This window comes from Pollachius pollachius, assembly GCF_949987615.1.
Source record: "Pollachius pollachius genome assembly, chromosome: 16".
In the NCBI taxonomy this organism is placed as follows: Eukaryota; Metazoa; Chordata; class Actinopteri; order Gadiformes; family Gadidae; genus Pollachius; species Pollachius pollachius.
Genome location: NC_136949.1, coordinates 16,490,431 through 16,505,430, shown reverse-complemented (window position 1 = coordinate 16,505,430; position 15,000 = coordinate 16,490,431). Strand labels below are relative to the sequence as shown.

The 15,000-nt window shown below is 51.1% G+C and overlaps 1 protein-coding gene across 1 annotated transcript in view; it reads left to right on the top strand.

Annotated features, from left to right (window-relative positions):
• hivep2a (HIVEP zinc finger 2a) overlaps nucleotides 1-15,000 on the top strand; it is a 49,759-nt gene that overhangs the window by 25,216 nt on the left and 9,543 nt on the right. Inside the window, exons 4-11 of the mRNA XM_079753822.1 lie at nucleotides 4,561-4,641; nucleotides 4,766-6,083; nucleotides 6,341-8,256; nucleotides 8,530-8,802; nucleotides 9,372-9,540; nucleotides 10,005-10,083; nucleotides 10,614-12,309; nucleotides 13,093-13,250. Of these exons, the coding sequence (XP_079609948.1) occupies nucleotides 5,141-6,083; nucleotides 6,341-8,256; nucleotides 8,530-8,802; nucleotides 9,372-9,540; nucleotides 10,005-10,083; nucleotides 10,614-12,309; nucleotides 13,093-13,250 (5,234 nt within the window). The 5' untranslated portion in view covers nucleotides 4,561-4,641; nucleotides 4,766-5,140. The remainder of the gene's footprint in view (nucleotides 1-4,560; nucleotides 4,642-4,765; nucleotides 6,084-6,340; nucleotides 8,257-8,529; nucleotides 8,803-9,371; nucleotides 9,541-10,004; nucleotides 10,084-10,613; nucleotides 12,310-13,092; nucleotides 13,251-15,000) is intronic.

Genomic DNA, 15,000 nt, shown 5'->3' with positions numbered 1-15,000 from the left:
AGTTGATATGGATCACCTAGGGAAGGCTCACACACACACACTCACACACATACATACACACACACACACACACACACACACACACACACACACACACACATACATACACACTGTCCTAGCAGGGAGTTTCTTATTGGAACTACATGAGAGGTGTGTGTTTGTGTGTGTGTGTGTGTGTGTGTGTGTGTGTGTGTGTGTGTGTGTGTGTGTGTGTGCGTGTGTTTGCGTGTGTGTATGTGTGTGTGCGTGTGTTGTGTGTGTGTGTGTGTGTGTTTGCATGTTCAAATGTTCTGTCTCCTCAACCAACTGTCAACTATCTGCCAACCTGTCTGTCAACACCAACACACACACCCTTACACACACACTCCTTTACACACACACCCTTAAACACACACGCTCGCACATACTTGCACACACAAACAAACCCTTATACACGCCCACCAACACACACATACACACACACACACACACAAACACACACACGCACACACACACACTCACACACTCACACACTCACACACTCACACACTCACACACACAAAGACACCCTCACACCTGTAAAAACACACGCCCACACACAAACACAAATACACACACCCAAATACTCTTAAACATGCACCTACATACACACACCGACACACACACACCAAAAAACACATACACCTGCTAAATATAATGCAAGTGTTTGCTGCATGTATCTTGTTCCGAGTTCAACCATCTCATTGGTCACATCCCTCCCGTTGGGCCCTCCCACGACATGAGAACACTTGAATGAAATGGGAAATATTCATGGGCTCTTGACATCATTCCAACCCACACACAAACACTCCCCCACGTACACACACCTCACACACACAAACAGGTCTCCATCCCTGTCCAAATGAGCCCCCTCAGCGTTAGGTAACCCCTCTCCAGGCTCTCTGCAGTGGTTATTTTAAAAGGATGATGCAGTATGACTTCTCCTATGTGCCTATTTAAGTCTGCTGCTGTTATGCAAGTTGAAATTTAGGAAAGAGAAAACTTGACAGATCCAGTCTGAGCCTCCCCCTCACTGTGATCGGATACGCACACACACACACACGCACGCACACACACACACACACACACACACACACACACACACACACACAGAATAACACATTCACAGACTTGCGCACACAAACACACACAATGAATAGCAAACTGAATAACTCAATCACACATGCATGCTCAAAGACACACCACACACACACACACACACACACACACACACACACACATACACACACACACACACACACACACAGAATACCGCACAGCATTACACATTCACAGACACACACACATACACAAACCAGCAGAACACAACACAAATACAAACACACTCTCTCACAGACATACACACACACATACACACACACACACACAAACACACACACAAACACACACACACACACAGACACAGGGGAACAGGCTGGATGCAGCTCCCACGCGGGCAGGTTGGGTGATGTTTGGCAGGGCGGATGACTGTTCGCTATGAATGTATCTTTATGTAAGGAGGCTCACGGCCCCGCACAGCACCAACAGGGAAGCCTTTCAACCAGCTCCAGCTCTGCCTCGGCCCCTTTCCGCCGCTGCTAAACTGGGCGCCCGCTTACGTGCGCGGTTGACGATCAACACCACTCTGATCCGTGTTGTCGGATCCAGCGGGCCTAATACGTTATAGCAGAACAGAGCCTGGGCCGGACACTAAAGACTGCCAGGGGGCGGAGTTATGCCCTGTTTCCTGTTGGGTCACGGAGATATTCTACCGACGGGATCTCACTTGCGGTAGTGGATGAAGCTTTTAGAAGGGGGTTTTAATAAGTGTATTTCTACAGGCGCCAGTCTATACGGTGTTAGTGGGAAACCTCTACAGAACACTTTTTTAAGGTTTACTACTGCTGGTCAAGTTTGTGTGTGCTGATGATATCCAATCACAAATGCTAAGAGATCCCCACCTCCTACCCCCCGATTGGTCGAACTAATATGAAACGTAAGAACCCAGTTCACCAAGAATTTAGCTTGTCTGCTATAATGCATGTTTATTATATTTAATTACATACTCGTTATACTATTATACCCCATATTTCCTGTCCAATAACCATAAAATACTACCTTATCGTATTACTATGTATTTATCTAGCAGAGGGTTTTATCCAAAGTGACAGTGAACTCAGGTAAATTTCATTAAGAGCAGGCAGGGCTAAAGCTGTGTTGGACACCATGTGACCACTGAAGAAGCCCTCTGATTGAGACAACTGTCCGCGGCAGGGTCAGAACATACCCTCCTATTAGAATAATCCATACGTTATGGATGGCTTGTGTAACTTGATGGACAACACTCGAACCAAGTGCCTCCCACACCATATTAAACCCTACATTAAAATCTGCTGCGCAAATCAAGAGAACCTGGCCCGGGCCAGACCATAATAGCAGCAGTAACCACGGTGAAAAGCCAATAGAACCACAACCACATGTAGGTCAGTCCTCACGAAGCAATAGAGCAGCTTTTCCCTGGGAGTGCACGTTCATGTCAAGCTACTGGCCAATCAGCATTGCCCTCGGGTTGATGGACACTGGCCAGACCCAATCCCTGATGGGCTTGGGTCTCGGCAGGGCCCGGTCTGTCTCTCTCTCTCTGTTTCTTCAAGTCCACATTCCTGATCGCTTAACAACATGGAAAACATGGAAAGCATCAGCTCCAATTCATGTTCTAGCTCTCAGGGTATGTCTGTGTGCGTGTGAGGGTGTGCGTGCAAGTGTGTGTCTGAATGTGTCTCTACATCTGTATGTGTGTATATATGCAAATATGTGTGTGTGTGTGTATACGGTTGTGTGTCTACATATGTATGTGTTTATGGATGCAAATGTGTGTATAGGAGGATGTTATGTTTGTCATGTGTGTATGCATTTGTGTCGGTGTTAGTGTGAAAATGTGGTGTAATGCAAATGTCTTTGTATGCATGCCTTAATGTGTATAGTTGCAAAAATATGTGTGTGTGTGTGTGTGTGTGTGTGTGTGTGTGTTTGTGTGTGTGTGTGTTGTTTGTGTGTGTGTGTTTGTTTGTGTATAATGTGTTTTGGACTGTGTGAATGAATGTGTGTGTTTGTCTGTTTGTGTGTGTGTATTTGGGAATATTGTGTTTGTGTGTGTATAGTTGAACAAAAAAACAAGCTAGCCTAAAGTTAACGTACGCAGTTCTAAAAATACAGCCGGTCTATTTTTAGACCAGCTAGTTCCCCAGACACCGCCGTCAGAGGCCTGCTCGACTACAAGATGACCCAGTGTGTGTGTGTGTGTGGGTATGTTTGTGTGCCGTTTGTGTAAGGGTGGTTGTGTGTATGTGTGTGTGTGTGTCTATATGTTGCAATATAAGCCCACAAGAGAATAGAAAACTCAAAATTAGAACATGTAGGAAAGAATTATGAAACTTCAGCAGTGTGTGTGTGTGTGTGTGTGTGTGTGTGTGTGTGTGTGTGTCTGGATGTATGTGTGTCTGTGTGTGTGTATGTGAGAGAGAGAGAGAGAGAGCATAATTCTCTGTTTCACTGCACTCTGGTTTCTGTCAGGTGTTGGCGTGGTTAAGGAAACGTTCAACATTGGAAACACACACACACACACACACACACACACACACACACACACACACACACACACACACATACACATATAATGTACCTCCCTTCTTCAACCCACAGTCTAAACACTTTTTGGTGCAGTTGTAGTATGTGTGTGTGGGTGTGTGTTTGTCTCTATCACTGAATTTCATTTCTTTGAGAATTTGTCATGTCTTGAGTTGTGTGTGGAACTGTGTGCAAGTGAATGTGTATTGTGTGTCGGTGATGAGTATCTGTGTGTGAATGTCTGCATAAAGTGTGTGTGTGTGTGTGTGTGTGTGTGTGTGTGTGTGTCCATACTGATCCCCAGACCTAGAACTCAGGGTGTCGCTGGTCAGATGTAGGAGCTGGGTGGCGCTGACGGGTGGTGCTGACAGGTGGTGCTGACGGCTTGTGTTTGACTCTTGCCTTTTGGGACGCCCACACACACACACACACACACACACACACACATGCAGACCTACGTCATCCGCGGTCGTCTATTTATACTCCCTTTGTGTCTTTAAAAGAACAGCGCGGCTCTGCCGCACACCGGTGACTCACTCCCGCGAGGAGGAAGTTGTGTGTGTGTCAGTGTGTGTGTGTGCGTTTGTGTGGGGATGCGTTCCACTAACTAGTGAGAAAACTTCACCCAAACAGTCACATTCAAACTTCAGCTGGAGACACCAGATGACACCCAGCTCAGCGTTAGTCTCAGGGCTGTTGTTCTAGTTCTTCTGTGATGAAAATGTTCCACACAGGCCTCGTGAGTCGTAGGTAGTTAGTGGTGTTTTCTGTTCAGCACACACTTGATTTGTTCTCCAAGAGGCAGGTGCCGTCTGTGTCGAGAGGGGCCTTGCGTCCATGTTAATGTCACACAAGTGGTTTTGATGTGTCACACTCTGTGTTGTGTTGTAACCCCTTTCTCTCTGTGTGCTGTAGGATCCACAACCAGATGCCAGTGGAAGCTTTAAGAGGAACATCTACAAGCACGTTTTGCTGAAGAGGATTGAGCTTTTGACGGTAAACTCTTTTGGCTAAGGTCTTCAATCATGTTGATCTCTCATCATAATGATAATCATTGTTATGCTTTTGTTAAACTCATGCATTCTTTCATTCATTAATAACTTTTTTTTTCTCTTCCTAGTCTTGTCTTCTGGAGGACTCTTCAGCTCCTGGATGACCTGGATGGAGAGCAACAACCCTGCAATCCCACCGTGTTTACAAAATGGCCGCCAGGAAAGAACTCTTCTGATGCTTTATTCCAAAACCCCGACCCCCTTCTCTCCAATTTCAACTTCCTGTATCAATCCTGGATTAGCCATCTGCTACGCCACAGACATGGCTCGACACATACTGTTTTTCTGAGATCCGCGGGTCACCCCTGTAAGCCACACGCTGTCAAGCGTGGCAGCCCCACTGCCTTTTCCAATCCCATAATTTCCATCCTTCCCAACACATATCCCCCGCTCACCCGCTCCACCGACCCCACCTTCCACCGCCAATCAAATCATCGGGCAAAATGGAGTCTCACGAATCACCTGTTGTCGGACAGAAATGCATAAAAAAGGAGAAGGCTCCCTTACAGAGGGGCTGGGCGTCGGAGCCTACCGCCTCCTCCAAAAGAAGCACTTTTTCCAGCCCCGACGCCTCGCGGAACTCTTCCCGGGAGGGCCAGCCCTGCGACGAGGGCCCGGGTTCGGCCTCCGGGACACAGCAGAAGTACCCGTCGTCCAGCATCCCAGGGAAACTGCTTCCGCTGTCACGGGAACCCCAGGGTACGTTTCCTCAGGGGTTTCCCAGGGGTTTCTCCTACCAGCTGGGTCAGCAGTACCCCCAGCACCCCCAGGCAGAGCGCTTCCACTCGGGGGCCAAACCCCAACCGGGCCTGGAGCCCCACGCCTGGCCCTTTGCCGGTCAGCTGCCCTCGGACGAACTTTACCCCGCAGGGAACCTGGGACACCTGCACAGGGCAGCGGGAGGGAGGTTCCCTCGGCAGAAATCCCCCAGTTTGCCAAGTTCCTTCGGACAGTATTCCCAGTCAAGCCTGGATCCCGGCGATGAGGGCTATGGTAAGAAGGACCAGAAGCCCAAGAAGCCCGGTAAGTACATCTGCCACTACTGTGGCCGGGCCTGCGCCAAGCCCAGCGTCTTGAAGAAGCACATCCGCTCGCACACGGGGGAGAGACCCTACCCCTGTGTGCCCTGCGGGTTCTCCTTCAAAACCAAGAGCAACCTTTACAAGCACCGCAAGTCCCACGCTCACGCCATCAAGGCTGGCCTGGTGCCGTTCTCGGAGATGGGTCTGGTGGGCCGTGGGGGGGATCTGGACCTGGCCGGCGACGTCCAATCGGACGGCGAGCAGAGCACGGACACGGATGAGGAAGGATTGGAGGGCTCCACAATGCTGATGGAGAAGGAGAACCCCGGGCCACAGATCTCCTTCGTATCTGACAAAAGAGCAGGTGATTTGTTTTCTAAAGAAGCTCAATAATTAATGGCCTTTGAATTTGTGATTGGCATGTTATTTTCAGATAAATCTAGCCGTATGGATTCAAAACAACAAACACAAAGTAGTGCTTATAAGCGAAAAAGCCTTTGGTTTTTATTTGCTTCTTTGGCTAAGGAAGTAAAAAATATGTATTTCTTCTTCCCTTTGTTATGATCGTCTACTTTCTTCCTTCTCTAATTCCCCCGACATCGTCTCCTCCTCTATGCCTAGGTGGGGTGGAACCTGCCTATGCTGATTCAGCGGAACAGATGTCCATGGGCTCCATGAAGGTGCCCATACTGATCGTCCCTAGGCCAGGAGGGGTCCCCTCTCCAGCGATGGAGTGCCCCTCCTTCCCTGATATGAAGGGTCCACCGCACAACATGCCCGGCTCCCAGGCTGAGGCCCTGGGAAACCCTGTGGAGGACTCTCCAACCATCAAACAGCGGCTGGCCTTGAGGCTGAAGCAAGGCCAGGAACCGGACTCGACCCAGTCCCAGACCCAAAACCTCCTCAGCCCCCACAGCAAGGGCAGCACGGACTCCGGCTACTTCTCTCGCTCGGAGAGCGCAGAGCAGCAGATCAGCCCGCCCAACACCAGCAGCAAGTCATATGAGGAGATCATCTTTGGACGGACTCACCATGGGCCCACCTCTCGATCCGGACAGTCCATCACGGTGTCCATGGCCGGTGGCATGGCTCAGGTGGATCCCAGTAGTCAGGCTTGTCTAAAGAAGTCTGGCGCTGTTCTGGAGATGGGGAGGATAGCTGAGGACTTTTATAAGGGGGACGGAGGAATCTCTGGAGATCCCAAGCAGTATGCGACAGGCCCCTGCCAGAGCAGCACGGGGCTTCTGGAACCTCCCTCCGACTCGGCGACCCTTACTCGGAGCAACTCCATGCCAACGTCCTCTCCGACCAACCTCAGCGTGCCGACCCGGATCCAGGGCAGCCAGTCCTTCGATGAGATGATGACATCAGACGACGTGTTCTACCCAGCCGGCCTGCGCAGACTCCAGAGGCAGGCGGCCTTCGAGCTCACCCACCACGAGGCCCATGCGGTAGAGGCAGAGGTGTACGGCCACGTGCCCAAAAACGTACTCATCGCAATGGGCTCCAAGATGGGGGAGCGCAGCCCGGGCCTCCCAGAGCACATCGCCTACAGCCCCTATGGGACGAAAGTAGGGATGGCGGAGAACGCCACGAGGAAGAGGAGGAAGCAGAAGAGTGTCGGGGATGAGGAGGACAGCCCCGGCCAGTGTGACAGCAGTTGCAGTGGCTCGGTGGAGATGATCGGGGACTATGACTCCAAACACGGGAGCATGGACGGATCCAGGGGCACCCCTACAGGGAAGGGCTCTCTGTACAGCGCCCACAGTCAATCGGACAGCTTTGACACCTGTGCCAGCATGTGCTCTGATGACATGGTGCTTCTCCCGGACTCGGAGGGCAGGAAGGCGGTGGGCAACGTCATATCAGTCATCCAGCACACCAACTCCCTTAGCCGACCCAACTCCTTCGAGAAGTCTGAGTCCTTTGATCAGCTGGCCTATCACCCCGTGGAGAAGGCCCTGTGCAGCCAGTACTCGGAGCAGTCGGACCCCGACATCTTTGAGGACGCTCTGAGCCCCGAGTCCACCATGCAGCGGACGGAGAGCATGGAGCAACAACTGCTGAGCGACAGCGACCTCGCCTCCGTCTCCTCGTCCCCGGGCACGACAGCCTCTCCCGGACAGCCCTACCACATCCCCCACAAGCTGGTGCGGCAGCCCAACATCCAAGTCCCCGAGATCAGGGTGACGGAGGAGCCGGACAAGCCGGACAAGGAGGCGGAGGCATTGCTGGCCAGCGAGCCCGAGAGGCAGGAGAAGCAGCAGCAGCAGCAGCTGCCGCACGTGATGGAGGAGTTCCAGCTGCCCCAGAGGAGCGACACGCTGTCCCAGATGCCCTCCGAGAAGCTGCCGCCGAAGAAGAAGCGTCTGCGCCTGGCGGACATGGACCACTCGTCAGGGGAGTCCAGCTTCGAGTCCACCTGCACCAGCCTCTCCCGCAGCCCCAGCCAGGAGAGCAACCTCTCCTACTACTCCTCTTTCTCCATGTCGTTCGAACGAGAGGAGAACCTCAAGTCTGGGTCGCCGACAAAGCAGGTAGTCTAGTCAGGGCACTGTTGTAACACGTCAGTTCTACAGATAAACTGTCATCTTTCTTGAGGCAGAAACTACTACTACTTCATCTTAGTCTTCCAAGGTTACACATTGCTAAACTTCCTATTTGCATCAGGTTTGACCTGAAATCCCAATATTAATTTAGAATACTTTGTGAATACACTAAGGTGCGGTTAAAAATAAAGATTTACAGTTGGATAATCAATGTCCTAATGTGCATTTAACGCACTAAGCATGGTTTACTTGTCCGAGCAGGAGGACGCTTCAAGCTGCTGCGGTACGGGTACAGCTAGCAAGCAGTCGGAGTTCCTGACGGTCCCGGGCAGCGGCCACTCCAGCCACCACCAGCAGAGGGAGATGAGGAGGTCTTCGTCGGAGCAGGCGCCCTGTGCTCTCGCAACGGAGTTCCCTGAAATGCGCAGCAAGTCCTTCGACTACGGGAGTCTTTCGCCGGGGTCCAGGCAGGGGGAGATGTACAGCAGTGCGTCCGCCATGAAGGAGCGACGACGAGGCTATCTTGTCCGACAGGTATCCGGGACTTTTATTTTTTGACATGATATAAAGTTTGTCAAAATGAATGGAAGAATATATATTTTTTAAGATGAAACAGTGTAAACTGTATAACCACAGCTGTTCTTTACAGGAAAGTTTCTTAATATGCATTGTAACTGTGCTTTTATATTGTAGTGATTGATAAGTTACAAGTGATGAAAAACAGTGGGAATCTCTCTGGAAACACATGAGAGATACTTTGTTTCTTATGTAGTAAAGTATAGTGTACCGACAGCAATATATTGCTCCTCTTTTTCTGACAAATGTACTTATTGGATAAAAGCGTCTGCTAAATGTAAATGCTATTCTATAAGCTACACACTCGCTAGCTACAGTTAGCAAGTGTGTAGCTAGTGCTCGTCAAGGCCGTTGTCGATGGTTGTTCAGACATTATTAAATTAAATTAATTCAATTTAAGTACTGTCTTTAAATAAATGAAATCAAATCCAAATCGAACTAAATTAAATAGCAACACAGGTAGTTAATGAGTTTGTTAGTGAGACAATTTACTCATGTATGGACTCCTTTGTTTTTGTGATTGACAGGCGTCGCTCAGCGTGTACCCGGAGGCGGGCCCACCGGAGCCCGGGCCAGGGGAGTCCTCGGTCAGACTGGATCCGTTAGACCACAGTTCCTGGCCGGGTCAGGGGGGACCGGGCCAGACCAGCACCGAGCTGGTCAACAAGATCAAAAGGACCTCACTCGGGAGTGGTGGTGAGAGGAAGCTCTCCTATTGTGTGATTGTTGTGTTGTTGTGTCTTTCTGTTTCATGCATATATGGTATCTTGTTAAAAGTAGTGATTGTTGCGTTGCCATATATTATACATTATATGGTACCTTGTTAATAGTAGTGGTTGTTGTGTTGTTATATATTATATGGTGTCTTGTTGATAGTAGTGGTTGTGTTGTTATATATTATATGGGGTCTTGTTGATAGCAGTGGTTGTTGTGTTAATAGTAGTGGTTGTTGTGTTGTTATATATTATATGGGGTCTTGTTGATAGTAGTGGTTGTTGTGTTGTTATATATTATGGTGTATTGTTGGCAGTAGTGGTTGTTGTGTTGTTATATATTATATGGTGTATTGTTGGCAGTAGTGGTTGTTGTGTTGTTATATATTATATGGGGTCTTGTTGATAGCAGTGGTTGTTGTGTTAATAGTAGATGTTGTGTTGCAGGCCTGGCCTCTCTCCATCAGCACCTCCTACAGAAGAGCATCAGTGAGGACAGCCTTCAGGACGGCCCAACCAATCAGAGGTGAGCGTTTAGTAGCTCCGTTGGTGCTCCTCTGTTCTCAGGTGTCGGTTGATTGAGCCTTGACTCCTATGGTATCCTGCTTTCCCAACAATGTTATTTTTGTAGCTATTCCCAAAAGAACAAAAGTTGGCTCTCAATGTGTTATCATGAAAATAAATCAATTGTTCTCCTCTACTTCTCTTCCACCAAAGCTGTTACGCAAGCTGCTCTCATTTCATCCTCTCGGCACCTTCCAGTATTGTCATAACTCATTTCCTGTTTAGCTACTACACCTTATATTTTTAGCACAGACCGTTATTTGAATTGTTCTTGAACCTCAAACTGAATCACAAACTTCAAAATGTTCTTCTACTTCGGCTGCTAGAACTTGACGCTAAATTGTTAATAAAGTTGTATTCAAGATCCACTCTTGTTTTCTATTGAAATGTCATTCGAAGGTGTTCTGCTCCAGTGACATTCTGTATTACCTCACTGAGCTGAAGCGATGATGTCATGTCAGGACTGACCCCTCCCCCCCCCTGACCTCACAGGTCCTCCCACCACCGCCTGCAGAAGCAGGGCTCCTCCATGGACTCGGAGCCCCAAGGTCAAGAGGTCGCGACCTACCAGGCCCACCAGCCCCCTGGCCCGCCCTTCTGGGCCCCGGAGGGGGCCCCTGCCCAGCGGCCCCGACTGCACCACGGCTTCCAGGCGCCACAGCAGTATCCTAATCTCCACAGCCGAGCCCCGGCTGACAGCCAATCGGAAGGCTGCAGCCCCTCCCAGGTTTACTCAGCGTCGCGAGCACACTCACACAACCCCACGCAACACCAACAACAACAACAACAATCACAGCTGCTCCGCTCGCTGTCCCCAAAGCTCTCCAGCTCCTCCTCCTCCACCGCCTCCTCCTCCTTCTCCTCCGGTCCTACGATGCTCCAGCAGGTCCAGCCGGTCTTCGCCACCCAAGCGCTGACTGGTTTCCAGGCAACGGCGCAGGGCGTTCTGGTGCCGGTGCGGGTCCCCACCCACGTGCCTTCCTATGGCAGCGTGATGTACACCAGTGTCAGCCAGCTGCTGACCAATCACAGCGGGGGAGGAGGAGGCGGACAGGGGCTAATCAGGTTAGGAGGCACCAGCGCCACCAGCAGTGCCGTGGGCGTCGCCGTCACCGTCGCCAAGGCGACCGGCGGGATCTCGGGGGGGATCAGCGGGACAGGCTTCAACCTGTTAAACTTCCTGGGTCAGCCCGACATGGCGGGCGCAGCGGCCGCGTTGCTGCGGCAACACCCGCTCTCCTCCTCCTGCGACGCGTCGCCGGGGCAACGGCTCACCACGGGCATCCCGTTGTCGCTGACGACGGGCACGGTGTCCACCACGGACGCGTCGGGCGCCGGGATAGGCGGCAGCAAGCGCATGCTGTCCCCCACCGGCTCCTCGGAGCTCTTCTTCCAGACCAAGCAGCAGAAGCGTGTGAAGGAGGAGCGCATGTACGGCCAGATCATCCGCGACATGAGCGCCGTGGAGCTGAGCGGGGCCGGGGGGCCCACGGCCGCCGGCCCCCCGCGGCTGAAGAGCGAGGGCTCCGCGGACGAACCGCCGGAGAGGATGACCTCGTCCCCGCCCGCCAAGATCTCTGTCCCGGTGCGCTCCTCGGCGCCCCACCTCCCCGACATCCCCCCCGCCGAGAGCTTCACGCCGCCGCTCCAGATCGTCACCGACGCCACGCCGGGCCCCCCGGCGGGCGGCCGCAACTCCCCCGAGGCCCTGGACGTGGACCCGGCCTCCTCCAGCCCCGAGCGCTGCGGCAGCCCCCAGTCCATGACCTCGCTGTCCAACGACGAGGCCGACGACGGGGAGCCCGCCAGGCCCACACCGGCTGCCGACGAGGGCCTCCCCGCGGCGGCGGGGGCGCGTGGCGCGGCGCGCTCGCCCTCGCTGGTGGCCGAGGTCCAGCGGCTCCTCCAGTTCCCCAGCCTGCGCACGGCCACCGCCGTCAGCTGGTGCTTCCTCAACTACACCAAGCCCAGCAGCGGGGAGGCGGAGTCGCCGCGCGCGTCGGCGTACGCCTCGTGGTGCGTGAGCGCCTACAACCCCAACCCGCTGGGCCTCAGCACCAAGGCGGCGCTGGCCCTGCTGCGGTCCAGCCAGAGGCGGGGGGCCCAGACCTACAGCACGGCCGCCATGGGCCCGCCCAGCTCGGGCAAGCTGGTTTCCTCCGTGTCCTGGAGGCTGCGCTTCGACCAGGTACGGCGTGCACTGCGCCCCGTGGAACAACGCATTAGATTAGCTTGTACTCTTTGGAAGGTTACATTGGATTAGTTTATACTCTGTGGAACATTACATTAGATCGCATCGTCAATCATCCTCACATCAAATCGCATTTCACTGCATCATGTTTTATTTAATTACTGTCAGAGTTTCCAAAGCAGCAGTAGGTGCTTTTGACATTAGTAGTTGAACCTTCTGCCGCAAAAAAACCTCCTCGAACATCTCAAATATCCTCATCCTCATCTCTCATCTCCTTTTTTTCCACATCCACTCCTCCCCTCTCCTCCCCTCTCCTCCCCTCTCATTACCTCTCTCCATCCTCTCCTCTCCTCTCCTCTCCATCCTCTCCTCTCCTTTCCTCTCCATCCTCTCCTCTCCTCTCCATCCTCTCCTCTCCTCTCCTCCTCTCTCCTCCTCTCCTCTCCTCTCCTATCCATCCTCTCCTCTCCTCTCCTCTCCATCCTCTACTCTCCATCCTCTCCTGTCCTCCATCCTCTCCTCTCCTGTCCTCCTCTCTCCTCTCCATCCTCTCCTCTCCTCTCCTCCTCTCTCCTCTCCATCCTCTCCTCTCATCTCCTCTCCTCTCCTCTCCTCTCCTCTCCTCTCCTCTCCATCCTCTCCTCTCCTCTCCTCTCCTCTCCTCTCCATCCTCTCCTGTCCATCCTCTCCTCTCCTCTCCTCTCCTCTCCTCTCCTCTCCATCCTCTCCTCTCCTCTCCTCTCCTCTCCTCTCCTCTCCTTCTACTCTCACCTCTTCCAGTTGAAACCAGAGCTGATGCCGGTTGAGGTGTGTAAGCTGGTGAGGAAGATGAAGGGGGTGGTTTCCCGCGAGAGATCCAAGGAGGAGCAGAGCGAGAAGGAGGTCTCCACCAAACCCATCCCTGTAGAACACACCCGCATCAAGATCTTCGAGGGCGGGTGAGTTAAACCGACATCCGTCTGTGATCCAGCAGCCCTACTCTTCTACAGCCCAACATCTGGCGGGAGAAACTAAAAACAGAAAGGGGTTTAGTCACGCCTCTCTGTTTCGTTATGGTGGTATTCTACCACAGAGGAACTGAAAAATATTATATACTGAAAAAGTTTATATAAATGAGTGTAATAAAGTGGGCAGTGTACACAGTGTTCATATTAAACCTTTACAGACACTTTTTCTAATAACGCTATGGTCTGGTGGTATCTTGCCTTCCCACCCGGACAAATATACTAGCTATTGCAAAGTCCATGTTTCCTGTTAGCCAATTACACGCTTACAGTTCCCCGCCTCCGGCACCATGATTGGTCAAAACATATAAATGAAGCGAAAGAAAGTGGAAACCTTTTCACCCAGATTTGAGCTCCTCTGCTTTCAGACTTCAGACTATATATCTAAAGTCTGACTTGTAAGACTAAACCAACATTTACATTGGTACGGTTTCTCTGGCTTTTCTGCTTTCTATTCAGCACCACAGGAATGACATCCATTTAATTTTTTAACATTGACTCTGGATGTATGAATATAGAACGGCACACTACTTGTTTATTTAATAATGTGATGTGTAAGATTAGATTTATTGAAGACATATTCTTTCGATTTCAAAGTGACAAAAGTGGGTCACACACGGAAAGAGTCGTTGGGCGACACCAAACATTCAAATAGTCTTAAAGTACAGACAGTTCATACAAAGCCTGTCATAATGTCTAGTACCTTATAACTTTCCTATCCTTGAGCAACACCTAACTCAACCATTTGTTTCAGCATTTCTACTGCGCTATAATAAGCTATGCTAGGCTTAGCTCAGCTGCTACACTTACCTACGCTATACTGCAATATGCTTATCTACGCTACAGTACAATAGGCTCCTCGATTAGTGTGTGAATCACAAGGTTTACTGTACTCCACTGACACACAATAGTCATATAAATACACATGATCACACACACATACACACACACACACACACAGGCATATACAGCCAAACACACTGACACATACACTGATGTATGTCCTCCCATACACACACACACTTGTAGACACATGCACGTTCCCACGCGCACACACATAGTTCCCAGATGAAGCACACGGTTAAGCTGTCAACATTGTTTTTTGTTCCCAAAGGAAAATTTAAAAGCAATTACTGGATAGACCTTAGAAAATAGGTCAGACATACAGACAGACAGACACACACACACACACACACACACACACACACACACACACACACACACACACACACACACACACACACAACGTAACCACCATCTTCTTGAAACCAGACAAGCTCCCCAACCAAACACAGTCTATGAAGGTTAACAAGAATATACATTACCAATTTTATTTCTCTCTGGTGTCCCAAAAATTCACAATTTTCTGAAACACAAGCCGGCTTCATGATCTTACCGTGTGCTGTGTGTCAAAGAAAATGAAGAAAAAAAAACAACTAAGCCAAATTTTCTCGTCATAATTTATTTTCTTAACGGCCCGCAGCTGTGTAAACGTCTAAACGTACGTCCAGAGGTATCCGCCGCTCTCGTGGTTTGAGTCGCGGGCCAAACTGCTCTCGTCCGACAGGGGATGCTTTGATGTACCTGAGACAGCCGCTACATCACCGTAGAGCCACGCGGACCCCCACGACCCCGGAGCCCTCTGGCAGACCACAGCCAATCAGGTCCAATTAAGGGTCTTTCA